The following is a 27,865-nucleotide window of genomic DNA, read 5'->3' as shown; positions in this document are numbered from 1 at the left end:
TTGGATGGGCAGGTCCTTTAATTGTTTTAATGATGCTGTCAATGGCCTCAATTGGCCATTGACAGGTCGGCGGGCGCACAGCTGATTTGACTGGTTCCCCCCAACGTCATCCTGCATCATTTTGCGTGTTGGCGAACGGGCCCCACCCCCTGCTCGCTGACAGCAAAATTCAGCCCTTTAAGTTGTTGTCCTCTGATTCTCGACCCTTCTGCCAATAGGAACATATCTACTCTGTCCAGAGCCTCCATGATTTTGAACACAAATGCATCAATGAATGTTTTTTAATGCAAGAAAAGTTAATTCCACCCATCCTGATTCTCTGTGTCACCTTGGACAAAAGGTGACATCGAAACTCAATATGTGTAAGCTGAATGTAAATGGATCATGTCATGTCAACCTTCCATTGTATTATAAAAGCAAAATACTGCGGATGCTGGAAATCTGAAACAAAAACAACAACAACAGCTATTTCCAGCTATTTTTGTTTTTGTTCCATTGTATTATGATGGTTTCCCTCATCCAAACTAGACTAGGTGAATTTCAAGGTGTCAAATGACAACAGAGAATGATTGGAATCAACGTAGACAACATTCTTTGTTTGAAAAAAGAACTTTGAACTTGTGGAAACCATTTTGTTGTCTGCTTTTAAAACCAGCAAGAAGCTGCTTCCACTCAAAACCATCAGCTTAGCTGAAAGTCATCAAGCAGCCAAGATAGTTAATAGAAAATACTTCAAAAGTGAGAGATTGCAACAGAGAGAAGGACACTCCCTGTTCCAGTTAAAGTTCACCTGAGAACCAACCTCCTAGAAAATCGACTGGGATTAGACCGTCGTGAGGCAGGTTAGTTTTACCCTACTGATGAAAGTGTTGTTGCAATAGTAATCCTGCTCAGTATGAGAGGATCTGCAGGTTCAGACATTTGGTGCATGTGCTTGGCTGAGGATCCAATGGTGCGAAGCTACCACCTGTGGGATTATGACTGAACACCTCTAAGTCAGAATCCCGCCTACAGAACTGTCACAGCCTGCTGATAATCTTTTACAAGACCTTCACATCAGTTTTAAAGCATCAACTGCATCTAAGAAACTACAGGCCTACGATGAAAGAGACTGAGATAATTATAAGACGTAACAGTATATCACCTTCACCTGATTCTAATCTTTGTGTGCGTGAGAATGTGTATGAGACAAGTGAATGAAAAGTTGTGTTAAATTCAGGGTAAGTTTTTAAGCTTTAAAAGCTTGCTGCTGGAATTATTTAATTTGGACACTCACTCTGAGGGTAAGAAAACACTTACCTCTTACATGCAAACATACTAATCATGGGCAATGAAAGGAAACACATAAACTCACTTATTGTGTCTTGGACAGAAGTTAAATGGAAGCTTGAACCATAAAAACAATTTGGAAAAGTAACACAATTTTGAACACAATTCATGCACAGGTTGCTGATTACACCCAAAGCAAAAACTGCACCTTTTTAACTTGTGCAACTGCTGCTTAGAACCTTGAGGAATTATATCATTATAAGCTCAGAATTATTTCCCAATCCACTCAACAGTAAAAGATGTGACTTTTTGGACTTTAGCGGCTGGACAACAATTGAACAAATCTCCCGCCAGTTGTAGAGCCCACTGTCTAAATTGTAAATAGAGTATGTTACAGGGGGTAGTGGAATAGTAGTTACTTTTCCACAACAGCGATAATTCAGGAGTGATATAATCAGTGTGAGAAAATTTTTCAATATCCAACAGCCTCTGGTAGCATCTTTTATAAGCAATATCCCATGGAATGAAATTACATTTAGAAAGGTCAGTCAAATTTAAATTTGATTATTATGTTTTTTAAAAAATTAAATTGTTTTCTTGTTTAAAAGAACATGATTAAAATATTATAGCTGCATCTGTCTTGAAAATATTTACCAGAGCTGTCTTTAGAAAATACAGTCCAGAACATCACCATAAAATGAAATCTGAAGCCATACTTTACGAACAATATAACATGCTTAAAAATCGGTTTTGTACTCTGAGCTTCATGTTTCTTGTCCTTTACATTGGAAAAAATTATAGCTAAAAGCAAGTGGGAAACAAACCCGTCTACAAAAAATACATTTACTTGGTTTGAGCACACTGAGGTTCATCTCAAGAGCTTTGAAATTATGCCATGGAAGACTAACATATAAATGCTTAACATGTTCGTTTCATGTCATCCCATCCGCTATTTAGCAGAGGCTGTAGTTTTTAACAGAAAACATCAGAACAATTCAAATTGCTTTGTTACCATTTTATTCAGACGGATATTTGGTATAAAGCCATTAAGATTGATGTTGAAAAAAAACATAGACGTCAGCTGTAATTTCTTGGTCAGCACACAGTTCATTTGCTGCAATTAGTGAAGAAAAAAACCAAAAGTGAATAATTACAACCAAACCAAACAGATCCATTTGTTTCATATGTTACTCTACCTCTGAAAATCTTTCATTAGCTAACGCAGTATGCTTGAAAAGGGAAATTTTATTTGAGGCTGAAGCACTTGAAATTGGCCTGAATAAAGAATAATTTTAAATTGGTATGGATTTAGAGTAGTTTAGATCTGCTATTAGTTGTTTGTGTTTATGAAATGTAGCCATTTCTGTAAAAAGTGTTTGAGAAAAAAATTAAGTGTTCACAACAATGAGATTTAAAGGTGACAGTGGACATTGGCAGCAAATTTAGAGCACATTGACATTAATAAACCTTAAGTGACTGGCTTGCTATGTGGATATTACCATCAATTGTGGTAGTTTATAGATGGGGAAGAATTGTAGGGAACAGAGAAAACAGTTAGAAACATATTTTGAAAATTTGGCTTAGGCAAAAATTACTTTTTCAAAATATAGGCCCTAATCTTCCAGTCAGTGGCAATGCTGCATGTGTTGCTGCTGCTTGCGAAGATTTTCCTGACCAACACTATTGTGCATTCTTTCCGGCATCTTCCAATCCCAGCTGCTCAGTGTCTCTCATGGAACTCCATAGGAGCACTAGCTGTCATATTAAGTTAAGTGTGGGTTAGTGAATGGGTAACTAATGGGTAGGTGGGTGAGTGGGTGAGGTGGGAGGTGTGTGAGCAGGTAGGGGGGTGAATGGGCAGATAGGTGGGTGAGGTAGGTGTGGGCAGGTGGTTAGGTGGGTGTGGATAGGTGGGTGAATGGGTAATTAGTTAGGTGGGGGAGGTAGGTGAGTGGGAAGGTGGCTGAGTGAGCGTGTAGTCGGCTGGCTGGAGGAGTAGTTGGGTAGTCAAGGGCTAGTCAGGTCAGGAGGGATCTAGTCAGGTGGTCAGGGGGTTAGTCAGGTCGGCTCATGGGTAGTTGGGTGGTTGTCGGGTCAGGAGAGGTAGTCGGGTCAGGGGTATAGCCGGTGGTCCGGGGGCTGAGTGTGATTAGGCAATCGATTGTGATGTTACCCAAGTATTACATCATGTTTTAAACTGTCTAACATTTCCTGGATAACTATCCAAGCAGATCTCTTGCAAGTCTCTGACTCTAGCTAAGAGTTGGAGACATTTGTGAGGGCTCCCGGTAGTGGACGTATTGCCCATCAAATGTTTAAACGTCCCGTGCAACTCCCTTGTGGGTCGACACATCAGGGATCTTGCAGAGTCCTGACGCGCATCATCCGTTGTACATTCGGTCTCCATAAGATCTGGATACTGGGGGATTTGGGCCATAGCGATTGAACAATTTGTTCGGCACCTCACTGCTTTGTTTTTTGAACCTAACTTTTTTTTTAAATTTAGGAACAATTATAATGTCTGAGGACTTGAGAGATGCTCTTGATAACATGTATGATGCCCGGATTCCAAAGATCTGGTTCAAAATTTCCTGGGAGTCTGCTACTCTTGGGTTCTGGTTTACAGAGCTGCTTGAAAGAAATCAACAATTTCACACCTGGATTTTTGATGGACGACCACACCAGTTCTGGATGACAGGATTCTTCAATCCTCAGGTTAGAGCAACTGGCACTGAAATACTTGAAACAACACCATTAAACACAGTATAGTAGTTACTAACAATGGTTAAATCACACAGTTGCCTTGATTTTATTGTATTGACAACACAAGATGTGTTGTTATTTTACAGTTACTGTTACAAAGTGTAATATATGTAAAACACTTCAGCAGGGTTTTCTGGAATTAATTGCAAATTCTATTTTTTTTAAGACTACTGTCCTGTTCTGAAATTTGATATTTTCTGACAGTGACAAAATGAAAATCACCTTTTATAGCTTTGTAAGTGCTAAAGTTATCTGTTTTAGGCATCAATTTTGATGGTTTATAAGAGCAAACCCTACCATCTCTATTTCTTTTCCAAGCATCTTATTTTATTGTTGTTTCTCTGCAAGTTCTTTTTAGTCTCTTGTATATCTTGGATGTTTATCATTCTCAGAGTTACTTAGGCTCAGTCTGCCCTATCACCATCAACCATCAGCTTGATCAAAGGTTCCTTTAAATTACATCCCCTGACCCCTATCATAAATAGCCTTGTTTTACACACTAACTATTCTCTACTGGTACACCAGCAGTAGGCTTGCCACTGGCTTGACTTTGAGGCTGGACTGTCTGCCGTAGTGTTTGCTTTACAGAAGTGTTTAAGCATTAATTGAGTGCCAACAGTATGTGTTTCAAAACAAATTTTTTGTCTCCTTATTGTTTAGAGGTGTTAGTTGTTAATGTTGCTAAGGATTTCAATGAGTATTTATTCTTAGCAAAACAAGCTCCAGAACACAAGTCATGGCTTCTCTTCTGCACTTGTCAAGTTTTGTACTTGGTAACAGATGAATTTCTTAGCAACCAATGGCTGATACATGTTCAGTCAGTTACCTGCTACAGGTAACTAGGAATTCTTAAGGAGCTAAAATACATGCTATTAACAATATTAACAAAAACTCAATGTGAGTCACAGTAATTTCACCTTCCTGATGCTGGAATGTAGGAGCAGAGGAACAGGAATGGGCCATTAAAGAAAGAAAAGAAAGACTTGCATTTATATAGTGCCTTTCGCGTTCACAGAATCTAACCATCTAACCATCGTCCCTTGACATTCAATGGCATTACCATCACTGAATCCCCCACCTTCAACATCCTGGGAGTTACCGTTGACCAGGAACTAGCCAAATAAATACTGTGGCTACATGAGCAGGTCAGAGACTAGGAATCCTGTGGCAAGCCTGTCCACCATCTACAAAGCACAAGTTAAGGGTCTGATGGAATGCTCTCCACTTGCCTGGGTGAGTGCAGATCCAACAACACTCAAGAAGCTCGACACCATCCAGGACCAAGCATTCCACTTGATTGGCACCCTATCCACAAATATTCACTCCCTCTACCACCAACGTACAGTGTGAGAAGTGTGTACCATCTACAAGATGCACTGAAGGAAGGCTCCTGACAGCACCTTCCAAACCCATGATCACTATCATCTAGAAGGACAAGGGCAGCAGACACATGAGAACACCACCTAGAAGTTCCCCTCCAAGCCGCTCACCATCCTGACTTGGAAATCCATCGCTGTTCCTTCACCGTCGTTGGGTCAAGATCCTGGAACTCCCTCCCTAACAGCACTGTTGGTGTACCTACACCACATGGACTGCAGCGGTTCAAGAAGGCAGCTCACCACCACCTTTTCATGGGCAACTAGGGATGGGCAATAAATTCTAGCCTAGCCAGCAAAGCCCACATCCTGTGAATGAATAAAAAACACCAGAACATCCCAAAGTACTTTACAGCCAATTTATAGCTAGTGTATTCACTATTGTCTTAGGATGTGTGGCACAAGCAGCAATATGATAATGATTAGATAATCTATTTTTGTGATGTTTATTGAGGGATAAATCTCACAACTTTTCAGTCTTGCTCAGGTGTGCAACCACTCAACAATGTCCTTAGGGTTGACTAATCATGTGACAATCATTTAAATTAGCAGATAGCACTAAGTTTGCTTAATAAAAGCAGAAAATGTTCGTAATACTTAGCCGATCTGGCAGTATCTGAGGAGAGGGAAAGAGACTTAACATTTCAGGTTGGTGACTAACATTCAGAACTATGCTTGTTTGCTGTCTACATTGGAAGTAATGGACCAGATTAACCACATGTTGTGATCCCTGAACCTATTTTTGGGAGCTTTGAATTTCACAGCCTCAAATTTTTGAACAGTAGCAAATTTTCAATTCAACCGCAACATCGACTCAGGGGAATTGGCGTTTGCACACATTTATCTGTTTCTGCTAGTAGTACATCTGATAGTTAACAAAATTAGATCTATTTGTTAAAGGTAAAGATATTTCTCTCCGCAGGGCTTTTTGACTGCAATGCGACAGGAAACCACCCGTATGAATCTGAGCAAGGGTTGGGCTCTAGATAGTGTCATTCTTTATAATGATGTGACCAGGATGATGAAGGAAGATGTTAATTCATCCCCTCCTGCAGATATTGGTGGTGTTTACGTTTATGGCCTGTTCCTGGATGGAGGAGGCTGGGACAGAAGGAATACAAGGCTCATGGAATCATCTCCAAAAGTAAGCTGTTTCCTATTTACTTATTACAAATGCATGGCACAGACAAAGAAATATTTGGAATTATAAACTGTCATGGTGGTGGTTTTAGTGTGCATTAATTGGATGGGTGGTGGCTGAGGTAGGAAGTACATGACTGTCTCCTGGAGGAGTCAGTGTGAGAGATTAGGTTTGGCCCTGTAACCTTGTTATAATATTTTTGACAACTTGCCAACATGTGACACAGTTAAATGGCAGCTCATGAATCTGGAGTTGGGAAATCATCCTTAAAGAGAATGAAAGAAAAATATAATTTTATAGCAGCAGCAACATGTTTGCAAAATCTGCAGTGGCGTTTTTTTGATGGGAGCCCCAGAGTAGATTGAATGCAGTCAAAGCATTTGATTGGTCTCTCGTCAGTGCGAACAAGTTCCTGTGAAGTGAGGTTGGTTAAATAACTGAATCCCTTCCAACACATGGAGCTGGTGAATGGCCTCTTGTCAATGTGATTGTGTTGTTGTCTCAGCAGTATGGCTGAAATACTGAATCGGTCCAAAAATCAGGATTTGAAGGAACTTGGTAACAAGTTGTCACTTCCATCAGTTACATATCACCTGGTTTTTAAGCACAAATGGGCCGGTAGTGACACAAAAACCATTTTAACTTTACAAAAACAGAATTACCTGGAAAAACTCAGCAGGTCTGGCAGCATCGGCGGAGAAGAAAAGAGTTGATGTTTCGAGTCCTCATGACCCTTCGACAGAACTTGAGTTTGAGTCCAAGAAAGAGTTGAAATATAAGCTGGTTTAAGGTGTGTTGGGGGGGTGGGGGTGGAGAGAGAGAGAGAGAGAAGTGGGGGTGGGGGGGGTGTGGTTGTAGGGACAAACAAGCAGTGATAGAAGCAGATCATCAAAAGATGTCAACAACAATAGAACAAAAGAACACATAGGTGTTAAAGTTGGTGATATTATCTAAACGAATGTGCTAATTAAGAATGGATGGTAGGGCACTCAAGGTATAGCTCTAGTGGGGGTGGAGGGAGCATAAAAAATTTTAAAATATTTAAAAATAATGGAAGTAGGTGGGAAAAGAAAAATCTATATAATTTATTGGAAAAAAAAGGAAGGGGGAAACAGAACGGGGTTGGGGATGGAGGAAGGAACTCAAGACCTAAAGTTGTTGAATTCAATATTCATTCTGGAAGGTTGTAAAGTGCCTAGTCGGAAGATGAGGTGTTGTTCCTCCAGTTTGCGTTGGGCTTCAGTGGAACAATGCAGCAAGCCAAGGACAGACATGTGGGCAAGAGAGCAGGGTGGAGTGTTAAAATGGCAAGCGACAGGGAGGTTTGGGTCATTCTTGCGGACAGACCGCAGGTGTTCTGCAAAGCAGTCGCCCAGGTTACGTTTGGTCTCTCCAATGTAGAGGAGACCACATTGGGAGCAACGAATGCAGTAGACTATGTTGGGGGAAATGCAAGTGAAATGCTGCTTCACTTGAAAGGAGTGTTTGGGCCCTTGGACGGTGAGGAGAGAGGAAGTGAAGGGGCAGGTGTTGCATCTTTTGCGTGGGCATGGGGTGGTGCCACAGGAGGGGGTTGAGGAGTAGGGGGTGATGGAGGAGTGGACCAGGGTGTCCCGGAGGGAGCAATCCCTACGGAATGCCGATAGGGGGGGTGAAGGGAAGATGTGTTTGGTGGTGGCATCATGCTGGAGTTGGCGGAAATGGCGGAGGATGATCCTTTGAATGCGGAGGCTGGTGGGGTGATAAGTGAGGACAAGGGGGACCCTATCATGTTTCTGGGAGGGAGGAGAAGGCGTGAGGGCTGATGCGCGGGAGATGGGCCGGACACGGTCGAGGGCCCTGTCAACGACTGTGGGTGGAAAACCTCGGTTAAGGAAGAAGGAGGACATGTCAGAGGAACTGTTTTCGAAGGTAGCATCATCGGAACAGATGCGACGGAGGCGAAGGAACTGAGAGAATGGATGGAGTCCTTACAGGAAGCGGGATGTGAGGAGCTGTAGTCGAGGTAGCTGTGGGAGTTGGTGGGTTTGTAATGGATCTTGGTGGACAGTCTATCACCAGAGATTGAGACAGAGAGGTCGAGGAAGGGGACGGAAGTGTCAGAGATGGACCACGTGAAAATGATGGAGGGGTGGAGATTGGAAGCAAAATTAATAAAGTTTTCTAAGTCCCGACGAGAGCATGAAGCAGCACCGAAGTAATCATCGATGTACCGGAGCAAGAGTTGTGGAAGGGGGCCGGAGTAGGACTGGAACAAGGAATGTTCCACATACCCCATAAAGAGACAGGCATAACTGGGGCCCATGCGGGTACCCATAGCCACACCTTTTATTTGGAGGAAGTGAGAGGAGTTGAAGGAGAAATTGTTCAGCGTGAGAACAAGTTCAGCCAGACGGAGGAGAGTAGTGATGGATGGGGATTGTTTGGGCCTCTGTTCAAGGAAGAAGCTAAGGGCCCTCAGACCATCCTGGTGGGGGATGGAGGTGTAGAGGGATTGGACGTCCATGGTGAAGAGGAAGCGGTTGGGGCCAGGGAACTGGAAATTGTTGATGTGACGTAAGGTGTCAGAGGAATCACGGATGTAGGTGGGAAGGGACTGGACAAGGGGAGAGAGAAGGGAGTCAAGATAACGAGAAATGAGTTCTGTGGGGCAGGAGCAAGCTGAGACGATCGGTCTACCGGGGCAGTTCTGTTTGTGGATTTTGGGTAGGAGATAGAAGCGGGCCGTCCGAGGTTGGGCGACTATCAGGTTGGAAGCTGTGGGAGGAAGATCCCCAGAGGAGATGAGGTCAGTGACAGTCCTGGAGACAATGGCTTGATGTTCAGTGGTGGAGTCATGGTCCAGGGAGATGTAGGAGGAAGTGTCTGCGAGTTGACGTTCAGCCTCCGCGAGGTAGAGGTCAGTGCGCCAGACAACAACAGCACCACCCTTGTCAGCGGGTTTGATGACAATGTCAGGATTGGACCTGAGAGAATGGAGTGCAGTAAGTTCAGAGAGAGACAGGTTAGAATGGATGAGAGGAGCAGAGAAATTGAGACGACTAATGTCGCGCCGACAGTTCTCAATGAAAAGATCAAGAGAAGGTAAGAATCCAGAGGGAGGGGTCTAGGTGGAGGGAGAATATTGGAGATGGGTAAAAGGATCCGTTGAACTGGGAGAGGACTCCTGCCCAAAGAAGTGAGCCCGGAGACGAAGACAGCGGAAGAAGAGTTCAGCATCATGCCGAGCCCGAAATTCATTGAGGTGAGGGCGTAAGGGTATGAAACTAAGTGCTCTGCTGAGCACTGAACGTTCAGCATCGGAGAGGGGAAGGTCAGGGGGTATAGTGAATACACGGCTGGGGCTGGGATTGGAAGATGGGGTGGGGACGGAGGGACGGGTAGGGGTGGAGGGTCCTAGATGGGTGCTGGTGTCGATGAGTTGTTGGAGCTTGCGTTCCTTAGCACTTGAGAGAAAGAGAAAAAGTTTCTTGTTGAGGCGTCGGATGAGCCGAAGCATAAAATGAAACTGGGGGCACGCGCAGCTTTGAAAAAGGGTACGGCGTTGCTGCTGGAGGGAGAGGTCGAGTGTGTTCATATGGCGGTGCATGGCACTGAGTGTGGATTTCAGAATGTGACGGGAAGAGCAGTCCGAGAAACGTTTTATGTCCCGGAGATACCTGTAATCCTGGGTGGGTTCGAAACATGAGGGGTGGAATTTCAGTTGAAATCCACGTGGGGTAAGTCGGCGCGCCCTCCCACACACCTTAAACCAGCTTATATTTCAACTCTTTCTTGGACTCGAACTCAAGTTCTGTCGAAGGGTCATGAGGACTCGAAACGTCAACTCTTTTCTTCTCCGCCGATGCTGCCAGACCTGCTGAGTTTTTCCAGGTAATTCTGTTTTTGTTTTGGATTTCCAGCATCCGCAGTTTTTTTGTTTTTATCTCTGTATTTTAACATTACACCTCATTGAAGTGAATCAGAGGGTTTCACAATATGACAGATCCGAACTATGACTCGCCATAGAATGTTAAGTCATGTCCATTCCAGTCCAGATACCATTTAACAATGTGATAAGTGTTAATTACTGTCATTAACCTTGGATAAAAATTTTAAAACCTAACCTATATGATGATCAAAACATTTTTAAAGAGTACAGATACGTTAGTGCTAATGGGATGCAAACTGATTTTCTGTTATGTTAATTTGCTATAAAGGGTTCATGACAATGGATTTCCTGAATTTGTAAACAATAGAGAAAAATTAATACAGATGAAGATGTAGCTTTCTTGCTGTCTGAGAATTTTATTGTTTTCATTTAAAACCTCAAATATATAATTCAAATTATGAGAACTACCTAGCTTCACAAAGATTTGTTAGATTTGAACAAAACACAATCATAACTCCTTTAACATATTTGTCTACTTATACTAACTTTGCTTTTGAACAACAAACAGGTAGATTTTCAGATGAATATGATAATTTTTGCAGATAGAATTCAGCAGTGCAAGAAATAGAAAATTGAGCATCCAGCCAGCACATCCAGTCACCCCCTCCTTGCCCCTTATAAGTGAGCTTTCACCTGGATAGTTTGCTCTTGCACATTCTGCGATGCATTTTACCAGCCCTCTAGAGATGAGCTGGGAGGTTGGGGTGCCCATAAGATGTTGAGGGAAGGCAGGGGATGAGTGCCCAATGTCTTCTCGTTACCATGGCATTTTACCAGCAGAGGTGAAGGTGGAGAGTGGCATTGCCACCCAGAGGCCAATTGAGTCATCAGTGACCAATTAAGAGCCTTCTCCCACTGCTGCTCACATTTTACCATTGTGGCTGGGCTTTGCCATGTTAGGAGATCTCTTGGTGAACCCTGGCAGCCTCCTTGGGGGCTTGTGCAGGCAGAGGGAACACCTAATCAGAGACCCTGTGGCCCATGGAGACAACCCTCAGTGGCAATGGCTGTCCTTTTGGCAACACCCCTACTTCCTTGCCAGGGCCAACTTGACTGGCCTCGATGATCCCAGATCCCACTGTTGTGTCCTGTCATCTGGACATAGTCCCAGCAGTGGCCATCACACCCAGAGGAACTGTGGGGACTGCTGTGCTGCTGGTCTTCTGATTGGCTTGGAGTTACTTTAAAGGAACACAAGCCCTGAAGATAACTAATTAGATGACAACAGGCCAAAATGAGGCCCTTAACTTTGAGGCCCATTGTCAGGTCCTCCACAGACCTGACTAAATTCCAGTGCCTGTGTAAGAGCTTCATTGATGTGCAACTTGCATGGAAAGCCGGGAGCCTTCAGAGCCTGATGTATTTCCCACTCTTTGGGCAAAATCTTTGGGCAACAATTGAAGACACCCTGGGGGCAGAATTTGTCTACATCTGTAGTATGAGATGGATGATAGGCAATTGATAGTTTGTTTTACACGTCGCCTAACTTTCCTTCAATGAATTTTGCCTATTTTTGTTGCCAAGTTTTGAGAACACTTCTGATAGATTTATACTTTTATATTTGGATCAGATCATAGAGCATGTTACAAGACACACAGCTGTACATTTTTCCAATGTCACAGAGAAGCTGACTTGTAAAAAAAATGCCCAGGACAGAAAGGCAATTAAAGAGGAGCTCTATAAAGTGCCTCCTTCAATACCAACTTGCAGCCCACCTCACGGAGTGCCAAAGCATCTAACCATAAGTTACATTTGGCAATATAATGTGAAACTAATGCTGATTTGAAAACATCCCAGTGCTAGAACTTAATACTTTTAGTAGTACAGGATGAAATAATAAAATTGCTGGCACATATTAGGCTCCAGCAGAAACTCTCCAGAAAAAAAGATAATAAAATAAACCCAATTTATTGTCCTATAAATGTTTAGCTTTCTTTTAACCCCATTGCTTTCCTTTGGTGGCTTTTGCGTTCTACATCCTAATCTCATGCTGCTTCTAGCTGCTTTCCAGTGGAGGAATTGAGTATGATGCTTGGCTGCTGTGTGTGAGTGGCAGCCTTTTGGGGTTGAGATGGTTCCATTCCATGTGTTCAGTCACCGTATCTGATATCACAGTTACTGGCTAGCCTTGTGTACTTTACAGCACATTTTCTTAACTTTGAAAGATAGTTGGGCATCTTGACAATAACAGCCTTGTTCACATCTACGCCAGGGATGCTCCATCATGTCTACTGATTTGTGTGGGAGTAGACCTCTGGGCAGAATAGGTTGGCGTAGACCTGTGTTATGGCCCTTGCCACACCAATCCTCCACTATTGTAGATTGGAGCTCAAAGCTTTTATTTTAAAACCTCAACATTATGGAGGGAAACTCCAACACTGTTGCACAAACTTCCTGAATACAGTTTTGTTAAACTATTATACATGACTGCACATATGTACATGGTGGATTTCTCCACATTTGCTATCAGACCTTTCAAGGTCCATTGCAGTCTCTCAAATCACAGAATCATAGAATTGTTATGGCACAGGAGGCCATTTGACCCATCATGTCTGCACTGGCTCTCTAAATGAGCAGTATGACTTAGTGCCATTCTCCTGCCTTTTCCCTGTACCCTTGCACATTGTTTCTATTCAAATAATCATCTAATGCCCTCTTGAATGCTTCAATTTAATTTGCCTCCACCACACTTCCAGGCAGTGTGTTCCAAACTCGAACCACTTACTGTGTGAAAAAGTTTTTCCCTACATCACATTTGCTTCTTTAGCAAAATACTTTAAATCTGTGCCCTCTCATTCTTGATTCTTTACAAGTGGGAACAGTTTCTCCCTATCTACTCTATCCAGCCCCCTCATGGTTTTGTACACCTCTATCAAGTCTCCTCTTAACCTTCTCCTGTCCACAGTGGACAGCCCCAACCTCTCCAATCTATCTTCATAACTGAAGTTTCTCGTTCCTGAAACAATGTAATTAAATGTTAGTGATGGGACATCAGTTTTTTTTAATGTGCATGTCAGCTGGAGGAGAGGAGGAAGTATAAAGGATTACCCTCTAACCAGCATGTTCCTTGTATGAGAGAAGAGTTCCAAAAAAATTCAGGGTGATGATGTATGACATGATGTTGTGCTTGACTGAATGTTTGGGACAGTAAGCAAAAATGTTGGGAAAACAGGAAGAATATGATGGTTGCCTATACCTTGCATGCACAGGCCTGCTGGTGTGAATGAATGTCTGGGATCAGGAATTAGATATACAGTGGTGATTATCCAGATCATCTTGTGGAAAAGAAAAGCTATTCATATATCTTCATCAAACACACAAAGCTTCACAGTGGAGCAATTTAAAAAAATGGTTATGCTCATGAAATCAAGGAAACCAATTTGATCATTTAGTCAAGGACTCAATCTAGTTTTTCATCCACATCTTATTTCGATAAACCAGAGGCTGCTGGTTGAAGAGCTGGTGAGATCCGCACATCGTCTCTTTTTGGGAAGGCCAGCCGCATCTTGTGCCACTCAGATACTTGACAGGCCGGCGGCAGGCCTTTCCCTGGGATTAAGGCTCCCGGGGGTGGATGTTCCGCCGCTGAGAGCTGCCAGCCGATCAGAGGTTAGCAGCTCTTCTGTACTCAGCAGTGGAGGCAGTAGCTGCTGTCGATACAACGCCCATCTAAGGTCTCGGATCAAGGGACCCAGGCACTGGTGAGTGACAGTGGAAAGGGATTTGCAGGAAGGGGTTTGCGGGAGACGGGGAAGGGGTGGTTGGCAGCAAAGACAGGGAGGCAGCTCTCAGCAGGCCCACCACCACCCCCCAATGCTGGCTCCCTCTAACAGGCACAGAGTGCAGTTTAATGCAGGTTCCCCCGTGCCATGCTAGGGTTTACTTGTGTCCCCTGCCTGATGAGCTCCCTGCCTGCTATTGGGTTGATAATCTTTTAAATCTTTTAAATTGCTATTGGGTTGATACCAACAATGGTGAGGTGAGGCCCTTAAGTGAGTATTAATTACCCACTTATGGACCTCAATTGGCAGTGGGACAGGAAGGCCGTTCATTGGCCTTCTTGCCACTGACTTAATTGGGGTGGAGGAGGGAAGGTGGCAGGCCTCCCACCCAATTAAATGTTCTGCCACACAACCCCTACTCCCGCCACCAAACTCTCCACTGGGGAACTGGTACAAGATGCTGCCCTACAGGTTGGATCAGGGAAACGAGAAAATGTTACATTTCTGTGGGTGTGAACTTTTGAACTTTGTGTAACTATTATTAAACTGCGACAGTGACAAAACAGAGAAAGAGATTTCCATTCCCCAGCTCCAGCATTCCTAACCTTGTTTTTCCCTTATGATCTTATAGTCTCATGAGGACTCAAATTCAGCCCAAAATATAAATTAAAACATTGTAGAGAGAGCTTCAAATAGTCAAATCCAACTGATGGCACAGGAATATGATAATTAGTGCGCTGCTACACATCCCTATTCAAAGTATGTATAAATAAAAGGGAGATTAAGGAGGAAATGAAAATGAAAGACAGGAGAGATCATAAACGGAAGACACTGTACTAGAGTACATTGATGAATAATGAAATTTGACTAAATTTTCTTCTTTTCAATATGAAACTGTATTGTGGCACTTCACCGCCTCTGCTTCAGTGCATTTGATGCAATGTGCGATATAAAGATAGATCTGAAGAAACAGCAAAGCTATTTTCTTATTACAAAAGCAAAATACTATGGATGCTGGAAATCTGAAATGTAAAGAAAAGTGCTGGAAGTACTCGGCAGGTCAGGCAGCATCTTGTGGAGAGAAACAGAGTTAATGGTTCAGGCTGAGATGACCTTTCATTGGAACAGATCAGCTCTGATGAAAGGTCATCTTGATCTGAAACCCTTCTCTCCACAAATATTTTCTTCTTAGCACAAACTTGTGTGAATCAGCTCTATCTCATTAGATAAAATTATGTTTGACCCCAACTTTCAGTTCTATAGAACCACTAACAACTACCATTGCTGTATGCTATAAATGTGCACTTCAATAGTGCTTCAGGGGAGGCAATGACATAGTGGTATTGTCACAGGACTAATACTCTGGGGACCTGGGTTTGAATCCCACTGTGGCAGATGGTGGAATTTGAATTCAATAAAAATCTGGATTAAAAGTCTAATGATGACCATGAAACCATTGTTGATTCAGTAACGTTCTTTAGGGAAGGAAATCTGTCATCCTTGCCTGTTCTGGCCTACATGTGACTCCAGACCCACAGCAATGTGGTTGACTCTTAAATGCCCTCTGAACTAGGGCAACTAAGGATGGTTAATAAATGCTGGCCTGGCCAGTAATGCCCACATCCCATGAACGAATGAAAAAAAATCAGTAAGTAGCATCTTCATTTTTCTTCTTTTTATTGGTTTCAACTTGTTAGAAATAAACTGCAGAATGTCTGAAAAAACATCTGTAGGACATTTTGGAACAACCTGATCACCCCTTTGGTTTAGTCACTGTTTAATAAGGATTTTGTGCTGACTGAATATACATATTGCGGAATTCTCTTAGAGAATTTTCAATTAGCATTTTTTTGAAAAGAAGTTTATTTCCTATAATGTTGATTTAATGTTTATATAATTAAAAGTAATAAATTGCGAAGAAGAATGTAGGACACTACAGGAGGAGAGTGGTCATATAGGCGGTAGATAAAAAATGAGGTAATGCGTTTCAGGAGCAAGAATTACAGATAGAGATAAATCACAAGTGGTAAATTTCTCAACAGAATGAAGGAGAATAAACATATTTATGTGCAAATACCTAGGCCAGAAATCAGATAACACCGTACCCATTATAAAAGAAAAACGGTTGACAGAGCTTCCAATGTGCTGTACAAATTTGCAAGTATGACATCTGCCATATTTATACAGGCATCAAGGGCCCATGCCTAAAAGGGCATTAGGCTCTTTACATACGCAGAAAAGAGCCTAATGCCTGTTTAATGCCTCTTTTACCAAATTGATTTACCCTGACCATCGAAGACTGGTTTAAAAAGGTGTTCAGTTCAAGAACGATTGAAAAAAGTTGTGAGGATTCTGTATAAAACAATGGTTACTCCACATCTGGAATACTGTATGCAGATTTACGTTTCTTATTATAGGAGAGATTCAGTAGTCCTAGAAAAAGTGCATGAAGATTGACCAATATGATATTAGCAATAAGACGATAAGTAACAAAGAAATGATGGAGAAACTAAGACAAAAGCAAAATACAGCGGGATCTGGAAAACTGAAATAAAAACAGAAAATGCTGGAAATACTCAACAAGTCAGGCAACACCTGTGGAGATAGAAACGGGTGCAGTTGAATGAAAGGTCATCATCGATCTGAAACGGTAACGTTGGCCGGAATTTCCCAGCCCCTCATGCCAGCGGGATCTTTTGGTCCTGCTGATGTAAACAGAGATTTCAATGGCTCGCTGGCCCTGCCATGGGAAACCCACCATGGGGGTGGGGGGTGCTGGAAAATTTCGGCCTCTGTTCCTGTCCTCACAGATGCTGCCTGACCTGCTCAGTATTTTCAGCATTTCTTTTTTAAGTCTGTCCTCTCTCAAGCAGAGAAGATTGAGGGCGATTTAAGAGAGGTGTTCAGAATTTCAAAAGGGATAGAGACGGTAAACCTGGATTTACTCAATTCCAGTCACATTGAAAATTAAGCTGATGACTGCCAATCTTGCTGATGGGAACTTGTTGCCTAAGTTTCCTATGGAGTTCCTTAGCCTATACTAAAATGTAAAACTTAGTGGAAAACAAGCACACATGCAGCACCTTCAATTGGGGTAACAGATAGTGGGTTGCTTACCATGGCACCTGACTGTCAGAGACTCCTTCTTCTGTTGCTCCTTTTCCTTATTTTTAAGTGTTGGTTTTGGCTTTATAGTCATGTGTTACAACAGTAATAGCATCTAACATTCAATGCAATGGTTTGCATTATTCAAAAAGGAAATACAGTAAATATCAGGACTTCTGTTCATGCTTATCTAATAATTGATAAACTATTCAAGCGTCCACTTACACAGTTATGGGTTATGCTAATTATGATATACCCATTCAGCAATGCATGATTGAATATAGCTTTATCTATATGAGTATTTTATTTACCATTTCACATTTCAATGTACTGCCTGAAACTGTCTTTGTTTGCTGATTCCATTTAGTTGACTGTTATTTCCAACTGTTTTTGCAGGTATTGTTCACATTGCTCCCTGTAGTTCATGTGTATGCAATCAGTGCCACTGCACCTCCTGATTCAAAGAAACAGCAGGGGGCAGTGTACTCATGTCCTGTTTACAAGAAGCCGAGACGAACTGATTTGACGTACATCTTCTCTCTCTATCTGAAAACAATACAGATTCCTGATCATTGGACCCTGCGTGGTGTGGCTTTACTCTGTGATTGCAAATAAACACATGATTAGATACAGCAAAATGAACATTTGAATATTGTTGTGCTTAGTAAGACATTAAATTTCATTCTAATTTGCTTAGTTGTATAGTTGCACAGTTTTATAATGTGTTTGCCAGATAATGTATGCAGTATTCTAATGGGAGAGATTGGACACATTAGGGTGAATTTTAACATTTATCCTTAAAAACATAGAAAATAGGAGCTGGAGTACGTCATTTGGCCCTTCAAGCCTGCTCTGCCATTCAATATGATCATGGCTGAGCCTCTATCTCAACCCCATACTCTAGCTCTCTCCCCTTACCCCTTGACACCTTTAGAGTCCAGAATTCTATCTATTTCCTTCTTAAATATATTCACTGACATGGCCTCCATAGCCTCCTATGGTAGAGAATTCCACAGTTTCAATGCCCTCTGAGAGAAGCAGTTTATCCTCATCCCAGTCCTAAATGGCTAACCCCATATCCTGAGATTGTGACCCTTTATTCTAGATCCCTAGCATGGAAACATCATCCAGGCATCCAGTCTGTCCATCCCTGTTAGAATTTTATACATTTCAGTGAGAACCCCCTCATTCTTCTAAACGCCACTGACTACAGGCCTGGTTAGCCCAATCTCTCCTCATGTGACAATCCTGCCATCCCAGGAATCAGTCTGGTGAACCTTCACTGCACTCCCTCTATGGCAAGTATATCCTTTCTTGTATAAGGAAGCTAAAACTGCACACAATACTCCAGCTGTGGTCTCAACAAGGCCCTCTGCAGCTGCAGTGCGCAGTAGTGGGGCAGCAATGGATCAGCTCAGCCTGTTTGATACACTGCCTCAGTTTCATTTACAAACATACAAACAACGAGGAACAGGAAAAGACCTGCTGGTCGATCCAGCCTGTCCCACAAAATCAGGCAGGCTGTAAAACAGGTAGCTGATTCACTTTATCCATTTTCCACTTGGCAGCAAAAATAAAAATTTATGCTGGTAACATTTTAAAGATATCAGTTTTTTCAAGAAGAACACTAAATGCCTCCTATTGTGAGCTGTCCATTTGACAAAATTTATCTTTTTAAAGATTAATCTGTATTTTGTCTTCATTCATAAATCAGAAAATTAAACATGATAAAACTGAGGTATTTGATTTTCCATGTAGTTAAATGCTTAGTACAGTTATTGTAGATATCATGCAATAGTTGGCAAAACATTTATCTTCGTGAATAATGTACTTGAACCTAAACAATTAAACTTAACTTTGAATAAATCTTGTTGCATTTATTATTCATTTAATCAGCAGAGAGTAAATTCTGAACCCTGTTTAGGATAAAAATAGATTGTTATAATAGGCCAAAACTTTGATGTCCTTCCAGTGACTTCAGTTAGAGTCTGCTGAATTGCCACAAATGTGGTATATAGTAAATGCCCGCTTACCGTCACTTTGTTAAATGTCATTCTGCTTTAATGTTGGGTTTACAATAAGAAGAATGAACACACTGGAGGTCAGGACTTTCGTCAGGACGCATTTGCGCATGTTGTGGGATCTCAGTAGCAGCATTTTGAAGTGGATGTAAGAGGAGTCTCAAGGTAGCATCGCTGTCATTTGCTGTTGTTTCTTCAGCAGTCTTTGGGTGAAAAGTACTGCATACTACAGGACCTGACTGTTTGCAGGGGAAAAGGTGAATTGTGGCAAACAGCCTAGACTAGTCACTGTTGGACTGAGCCTGCAAGATTCTGTTCATTTAGGAGCACCAGATGTGGCACTTGTGAGACTTTGCAGGGTGGAGAGAGAGTCGCCATTTTGAAGTCGCTGAGGTGGGTTATAGCTTGTGATTTAAATGTGCAGGTAATTTACTGCTTCAATCTTTTAGAATCCATCTTAAACATGGGCGAAAAATGCCCAGTAAGTGATAGTAGTGAGTCTGAAAAGAAAAAAGAAAAGCTATTATTTTAGAAATTAAATTAGAATTTTAAAGTATTTTGAGGCTGCAGAATGATACCGGGAGAGTGCTTGGGCTCCTCTCCATAATGGTAAGAACAATTTGTGGTAATGCTGACAAATTTAAACAAAGTGCAAAGTGTTACAATTTTAAGTGCTGCCAGGATAAGTCAGACTAGAAGCAGCATCATGGAAAATACGGAAACACTCTTGGCAGCCTGGATCGAAGACCAAAACCAACACAATGTGCCTCTTAGTATGATGGCCATCCAAACGAAAGCTAAAAACTTAAAGAATGAGCAGAGTGAGAGTTCACAGTTGGAACATTTTAGTGCCAGTCACGTTTGGTTCGAACGTTTTAAGAGGCGTTACTATTGCACCTCCAAGCACTGGAGAATTACCAGCAGTGATTCCTTGGCAAGTTCCTCCAAATCCAGTGGAAAGAAAGGGAGCCCAACAGCAGCATCCTTTCCCAAGCCAACATGCCCAGCATCAAGCCACTAATCATTCAAAATCAGCTCCACTGAAATGCTTTAGGGAAGACCTTGAAGCACCCCTTAAGAGGCGTAAAATCGGTGAAGTGGCTAGTGCCGACACTGAAGGGACTGATGAATTCACTGCCCATTTGAAGAAAACTATAGAAGAAGTTGGCTACTCACTGAAACAAATGTTTAAGGCCAATGACACTGGGCTTTATTGGCAGTACATGGCTCAAAGAATGTATATTCTCAAACCTGAGACTAAGTTCATGGGTTACCAGGCAGGAGTGATCCCTGTGCTCCTATGCTTTGGAGACTTGGACAACCTACTACAGGCACCTCCAAGCACTGGAGAATTACCAGCAGTGATTCCTTGGCAAGTTCCTCCAAATCCAGTGGAAAGAAAGGCAGCCCAACAGCAGCATCCTTTCCCAAGCCAACATGCCCAGCATCAAGCCACTAATCATTCAAAACCAGCTCCACTGAAATGCTTTAGGGAAGACCTTGAAGCACCCCTTAAGAGGTAAAACATCTCTGTGGGGCTGTCTTATTGGCGTCCCTGATGTGTGACCAACCAAAATGAAGAAGGTTCATTGAGGTTGGCACCCAACACATCAACAGCCTTCCAACATGCAGAGGCAAAGTCAAGGAATTGGAGAGAATGAACAAACCTCCAAACAACCCATCTACCTGAGCCTCCAAGCAGCATTTGCCCCGCATGTGGCTGAGTCTGCAGATCGCACATTGGGCTTATCAGCCATTTCAGAATTCATCGAACTGGAGTGGCAGTGCCATGAAGCTATTAATGTACATAATATTGTTGGAAAATATTTTTCTTGATATGTAAGAGGGATAGCATGCATTAGCATTTTTTGAATAAAGCATTCAAGAAGTAGGGTGAAAATGGACACCTATCTAGCAGATACCAAGCAATATGTTTATACTACTAATAAAATTGGTACAAGAAAGGGATTTTATTGTTAGAGAGACTTAGTTTAACAGTTGTTGATACAATGAGAATTAACATTCAATGGGCAGTGGTAGGTATAACAAGATAACTGTTTTGTGCAGAGGAGAGGCAATGTGACATCAAAAGACAGCTGTAAGCCTCCAACTGGTTCCACAGGAACCAAAGTGAAAAGAACCTCATTTTGAATTCATAAGGTGAAAATACCTTGCCTGGTGTTTGGTCAAGTCTATGGGTTGCTGTTGCCTTAATGGAGATTACTTTGGGAATTTGTTACAAGTTATGATAGTAGTAATTTGAAGCCATGTATAAATATATATGTATATATATAAATTTTTTAACCTGTGTAAAGTAATACAATGTCTCAGTTTAATGTAAAGCCTCGAGAACTGGTGGTCTGATTCCTGAATTTAGAGTCGCATCTCAAAGATAACACTTAAAATGAGAGGTTATGACAGTTTCTTTCTGGGACTTTTAAATAACTCTGCTTTACGAATTACATCAGTCATAACAGCAGCAAGTGATCCTTGAATGTGAAGGACTGTCTAAGAAAGTGAGACTGGTGAGTGTTACCTAATTTAAAAATTATACAGTATTTCTTTAATATTTCGTAATTTATTTTATTTTACAAGTTATTTCAATTAGCAATGCAGAGTACTATACACGTCCTGTACAATATTTCAACTTGTGTTTAGTTTTTTCAGACAAGGAATGTCCAAAAGAACTGCATTCCAGTTTATACATTGATTCCTATGGGAACCTCTGATTAACTTGAAGTTGTCTCATTTAAAGTTGTGATTTCAAAGAATACAACTAGGACTTTGAGTGAGGAATTACTGTAGAAGCAATAAAATAGGAGAAGTAATGCATGGCTGAAAACAGAATGGTGCAGGAGGGAGAGCTTCAGGGTCTTGGGGCGCTGGGACAGGAAGGACCTGTAAAAAGACAGATCGACTGCACATCCACAGCATTGGGGTGAATGTCTTCCACAGGGAGGTTAACTCGTGCTGTGACAATGAGTTTAAACTAATTTGGAAGGGGAAGAACACCACAATGAATCTGGAGGAGTTATAAGATACACAGAGGACTGGGGAGACAAGCAGTATTAGAATAAAGAATAGTCCAGAAACAGGAGGAGTTAGAAGGGAGATATGTGAGGCAGAGTAAGATAAATTTAGAATGAACATGTGTAGATGGGCAGAGCATGGTAAGTAAGGCTGGTGAGCTGCAGACATAAGCATTACATTGTATCTACAGTAAGGAAACAGGCTATTTGGCTCAACAGGTCCACACCCCTACTTATGCTCCACATGAGCTTCCACCTATCCTTCTTTAGCCCCATTAACATATCCTTCTATTCCTTTCTACTCATGTGTTTATCTAGATTCCCCTTCAATGTGCTAGTCACCTCACCTACTCATTGTGGTAGCAAGTTCTACATTCTCCACATTTTACTGTCTGGGTAAAAAAAATTCTCCTGAAATCTCTTTTTGACTTAATAGTTACTATATTTATGGCCTAAGTGGAAACATCTTCTATATCTCTATCCTATCAAATCCTTTCATAATTTTAGAGACCTCAACTGATCACCTCCTCAGACTTATTTGTAAATAACAGAGCTGGGGCCTGTCTGATCTTTCCTAACTTCTCAATTTTGGTATCATTCTAGTAAATCTTTTTTTTGGCTCTTTCTCCTGTGTCTCTAATCCTTTTTATAATAACGAGACCAAAACTGTTTGCAGTACTCGTAGTGTGGTGGTGAGGTAGAACTGGGGGTCGATAAGCTACACGTGGAACCTGACATTGTGTTTTCAGATGATGTCACCGAGCGCAGCATGTAGATGAGAACTAGGAGGCTGAGCAATGTTAGATCCTAGGATGGATTCCAGTAGTAGTAATGCAGGAGCAGTAGAAGAAGTTATTGCAGGTGGGTCTCTGGCTATGACTGGATAGATTAGAATGGAACAAGGCACGTGCAGTCCCACTCGGTTGCACAAGGTGGAGAGGCAGTGGAGGGTGATTGTGTGATCAGCTGTGTCAAAGGCTACAGACAGACTGAGAACAATGAGGAGGGATAGCTACCACATCCACAAAAACATAGGATGTCACTTGTAACTTTGATAAAGAGCCGTTTTGACACTGTGACAGGTGATGAAGCCTTACTGGGAGGATTCAAATATAGAGTTCTCGGAAAAGTGGGCATGGATTAATTGGGAAGTATCAGCATGTTCAAGGATTTTGGAGAGGAAAGGAGGGGTTGAAGATGGAGCAGTAGATTGCAAGGACAGAAGAGTCAAGAGTTGGTATTTTGAGGAGGTGGGTGCTAAGAGCAGAAGGGGACAGAGCGGGACAGTACCTGAGGAGAGAAAATAATAATATCAGCTAACATAGGGACTAGGAAGGAAAGTTTTACTGATCAGCAGTTTGGTGGGAACACGGTTGAGGGAGCAGGAGGGGTATGGTTAATGTTGTGAAAATGGATTTTCAAAGGCCATTTGATAAAGTACCACAAAATAGACATTTTTTTTGCAAATTGAAGCTGGTGCTCAAAAGGGCAGTGGCTACATGAATAGGAAATTGGCTAAGAGACAAAAAGCAGTGAATAGTGATAAATGGCCATTTGTCAGGTTGGAGGCAAGTGTATAGTAGTATCGCCAAGGGGGTGGTTTTTGGACCAGTTCTGCTTTTGATATGTATTAACAACTTGGATATACAAGGCAGAATTCAAAATTTGCCGATGACTCAAAACTTGGAAATGTTGGAAACAGGAGGATAGCAACAGGGAGACAGAGATAGATTGGTGAAATGGGCAGATACGTGATAAATTAAATTGAATGTGAGGTGATTCATTTTGGTAGGAAGTATAAGGAGCGGCAAATAAACTAAATGGTGCAATTTTAAAGGGAGTGCAGGGACAGAGGGACCACAAGACTTTGAAGGTAGTAGGGCAAGTTGAGAGGGTTATTTAAAAGGCATATAGGGCCTTGTCTGTTTGACACAGTTCATTGAATAAATACATAGCCCGCTTTTTCTCCAGATGTTTTAATGTCTTTCTTTTAGTTATTTTCCTGCTCGCACGGGTTTGTTTTTTTTTCTTCCCCATTTTATATGCAAACGACCAACTCATAATCTAGGTTTTTTTGTGTGTAAATGGTTACAGGCCTCAGCACTGACCCTTGGGCCACACAATTTTGTATATCTCTCTAGTCTGCTCATTGCCCTCTCAACTGCACCTGCTATGTCCTATCTCCTAGTCAATGATTATCCACTTCTAAATCTCACCTCAAAAATTAACTGGCTAATTCATGTATAGCAGCTATTCATGCAAGAATATAACAATGCAGATTCAGGTACACTATCACAAAGGACTTTGCAACTTCCTTGTGAAATATAAATTTCCCCATAAAAGGCAAGAAGATTGATGAGACAAGATCTGCCCCTTCTTAAATCATGTGCACTGTCACACACTGGGTTATTTTTATTTGGATAATTGCAAGTGTGTTACTAATGATTGATTCATTATTTTAAACTTTACAATACAAGATGAAGAAGTCTCTAGTTAATTAAATTTGTTGTATTATTTCTTTTTTATACCTTGTTTTCAATTCAGTGGAGCCTTCATTTATTAAATTCAGTTTCACGGTTTGCTAGGGTGTGATTATGAATTCATAACTTTGGTTTGCTCGCCTATATCCTAGTTTTACTGATAGAATGAGGAGAAACATGTATATACATGTATCTAAAAGTATAAAGATACATTTCTTTACGAAGAGAAGTTTGCAGCCAAGCTTTAGCATCTTTTAAGAAAAATGTAGATAAATATGTGAAGTGGAGAGAGAGAGATACATAGCTATGGTGAGAGAGAATGGCAGTAGAATTAATTTTGGATTGCTATAGCACAGAGCTGGTGCAATCACTGAAAAGCCTCTTTTTGTGATGATAAAGTCCATGGTTCTCTGGTTAATCCTAATCACTATAACAAGTTAAACCATGGGTTGAATTTTATCAGACTCAGGGAGGTGGTATGGGGGATGTGGTTCAATAAAATAAGAGGGACCTCGGGTCACATTGGCTCCCTGATGCAGTCCCACTGTCAGGGCATTTTACTGATGGCTGGGCTGGAAATGAACCTCAAGGAGGCATGCAGCCAATTTCCATAGCCAAAAGCCCTAGCTATTAAGGGACATTTTACTGTGCCGCCATGTGGGGAACGAGGCCGCCAGCTAAATGGATGCAGCCTCTCTTTTGCAGTCTGGGTGGGGGAAAGACCTCAAGGGCCAAAGAAGGGGCTGCGGGCAGGAAAGACAGCACCCACGGCCCTATGACCTCCATGGAGTGGGCTTCCTCCGAGCCCTCGGCCGCATGAATTTTTAAAGTTTTTTTTTTAACTTAACAGTCCTTGATCCCAAACAATCCTGCAAACCTCAGTGGAGGTGCTGAGGCTTCAGAGCTGCCAGCCCTCTGATTGGGCCAGCACACACAGCTCTTTATGGATGGCGGGCCCATAGGCAGCCAATTAGGAGTTCGCCTGTGGTAAAATTACTGAGCTGGCCCTGCTGCCGGCAAGTGCAGGCTCAGGACTTGCTTTTCACCTCACCTTCAGGGTATTCACTCAGCTAAAGTTCAGCCCTACGGAGGAGAAGCTGAAATAGGTGCAAACTAGTAAATGGCAAGTTGGGGACTGACATCAGGAAGCACTTTTCCACTTCGAGTGATTAATACTGGAATAGCTTTCTAGCTAAGGTATAAAATCATAGAAATTTTATGGCACAGAAAGAGGCCACTTGGCCCGTCATGTCTGCATGGCTGAAAATCAAGCCCCCCAGCCTATTCCCACTTTCCAGCATTTGGTTCATGGTCCTGCACATTATAGCACCTCAGGTGCATATCTAGACACCTTTTAAATGAGTTGAGGGTTTCTGCAGTGAGCTCCAGACCACTACAACCTTCTGGGTGAAAAATATCTTTCCTCATCTCCCCTCTAATCCTTCTACCAATCACTTTAAATCTATGACCCCTAGTCACTGACCTCCAAGTAAATAGTCCCTTCCATTCACTCTATCCAGGCCCCCCACAATTTTGTACATCTCAATCAAATCTCCACTCAGCCTCCTCTGTTCCAAGGAGAACAACCCCAGCCTGTCTAATTTTTCCTCATAGCAGCAATTTTCCAGTCCTGGCAACATCCTCATAAATTTCCTCTGTAAGCTTTTTAGTGCACTACACCCTTTCTGTAATGAGGTGACCAGAACTGCACACAGTACTCAAGTTGTGGCTTCACTAATGTTTTATATAGTTCCAGCATAACCTCGCTGCCCTTATATCCTATGCCTTGGCTAATTTTTTTTTGCTCCTAATTGCCCTTGAGAACTGAGTGGCTTTCTAGGCCACTTCACAGGGCAACTAAGAGTCAACCACATTCCTGTGGGTCTGGAGTCACATGTAGGCTAGACCAGGTAAGGACAGCAGATTTCTTTCCCTAAAAGACATCAGTGAACCAGATGGGTTTTTACAACAATTGACATGGTTTCATGGTCATCATTAGACTTTTAATTCCAGAATTTTGTTGAATGCAAATTTCACCATTTGGTAGGATTCAAACCCAGATCTCCAGAGCGTTACCCTAGTCCAGTGAAAATACCGCAATGCCACCGCCTACCAAATAAATGAAGGGTAGTGGAGATAAGGGCCTGGAATTGTGCGGGAGGCAGTTGGAAGCTGCAAAGGGGTGACTGAATGTTTTTTTGAAAAGGTAAGTTAGATAAATCAAATGGTTTCTCTCATAGATACTCTTGCAATATTTTAAAGTTGCACTTAAACTCTACACGATTGTTGAGTATTTTCCTGAAAGCAAATTCATAATATTCCCAGATATTTATTAGGAATTATGGTAGAAGCAGGGGTGACTTTTAGCAACCAGAAAAAAACATTCAGAATGGGGAATATGCAGGTCCTGCCAAATTTAATGGTGAGAAGTCATTTGAATTATTCTGCTCCATATTCCACATGGTAACTGGCCAGGTTGAGAGGTTGGCTGCCTGGTGGATGAGAAGGGGTAATGCACAGCTAGGACGAGTAATGACGGAGGGAAAGATCATGGGACTTGGAGGGGAGGTGTGGGGGGTGGGGGGGGGGTGAGCAGGGCAAGATATCAGGTGGATGGAGTTTGCAAGGAATAACAGGGAGGTTAGGATCAGATGGTGGGGATAGAGGTAGTTTGTGGCAGGTAGGCTTGAAGGATTGGGATGGAAAAACATGTCTGCTCCTCCTGGCCTACAAGCAGTGCTGGAAAAGCATGTACCTGCTGGATGCAGCAGTTTTTGCCTCCTTTCAGTTATCAAGCACTGGGAAACCTGATCTGCAGCTATTAAAGCCACATGTCCGCCAATGATCTTTCACTCTGTGCACCATAAGGATGCTGCCTCAAACAGATTTAGGGCAGATGCCTCAGAAACAGCCAAGGTCATTGAATAGCAAGTTTTTTTGCAAATAGTGTTAGAAACTATCTCCCATTTTTTAAGGTGTATGTAGATTTTAGGGAGAAGTAGAAGCTTTGTGATTCACGTCAAAACTA

General features: G+C 42.1%; 1 protein-coding gene across 1 annotated transcript in view; it reads left to right on the top strand.

Moving 5' to 3' along the window:
- Positions 1–17,922, top strand: part of dnah5l (dynein, axonemal, heavy chain 5 like) — a 504,419-nt gene extending 486,497 nt beyond the window's left edge. The window contains exons 74-76 of the mRNA XM_041183960.1: positions 3,776–3,984; positions 6,331–6,552; positions 17,704–17,922. Of these exons, the coding sequence (XP_041039894.1) occupies positions 3,776–3,984; positions 6,331–6,552; positions 17,704–17,922 (650 nt within the window). The remainder of the gene's footprint in view (positions 1–3,775; positions 3,985–6,330; positions 6,553–17,703) is intronic.
- Positions 17,923–27,865: the final 9,943 nt, after the last annotated feature.

The sequence above is a fragment of the Carcharodon carcharias genome, chromosome 3, assembly GCF_017639515.1.
Source record: "Carcharodon carcharias isolate sCarCar2 chromosome 3, sCarCar2.pri, whole genome shotgun sequence".
In the NCBI taxonomy this organism is placed as follows: Eukaryota; Metazoa; Chordata; class Chondrichthyes; order Lamniformes; family Lamnidae; genus Carcharodon; species Carcharodon carcharias.
The sequence above is the reverse complement of the archived record's forward strand: the minus strand, read 5'-3'. Positions and strand labels throughout refer to the sequence as shown.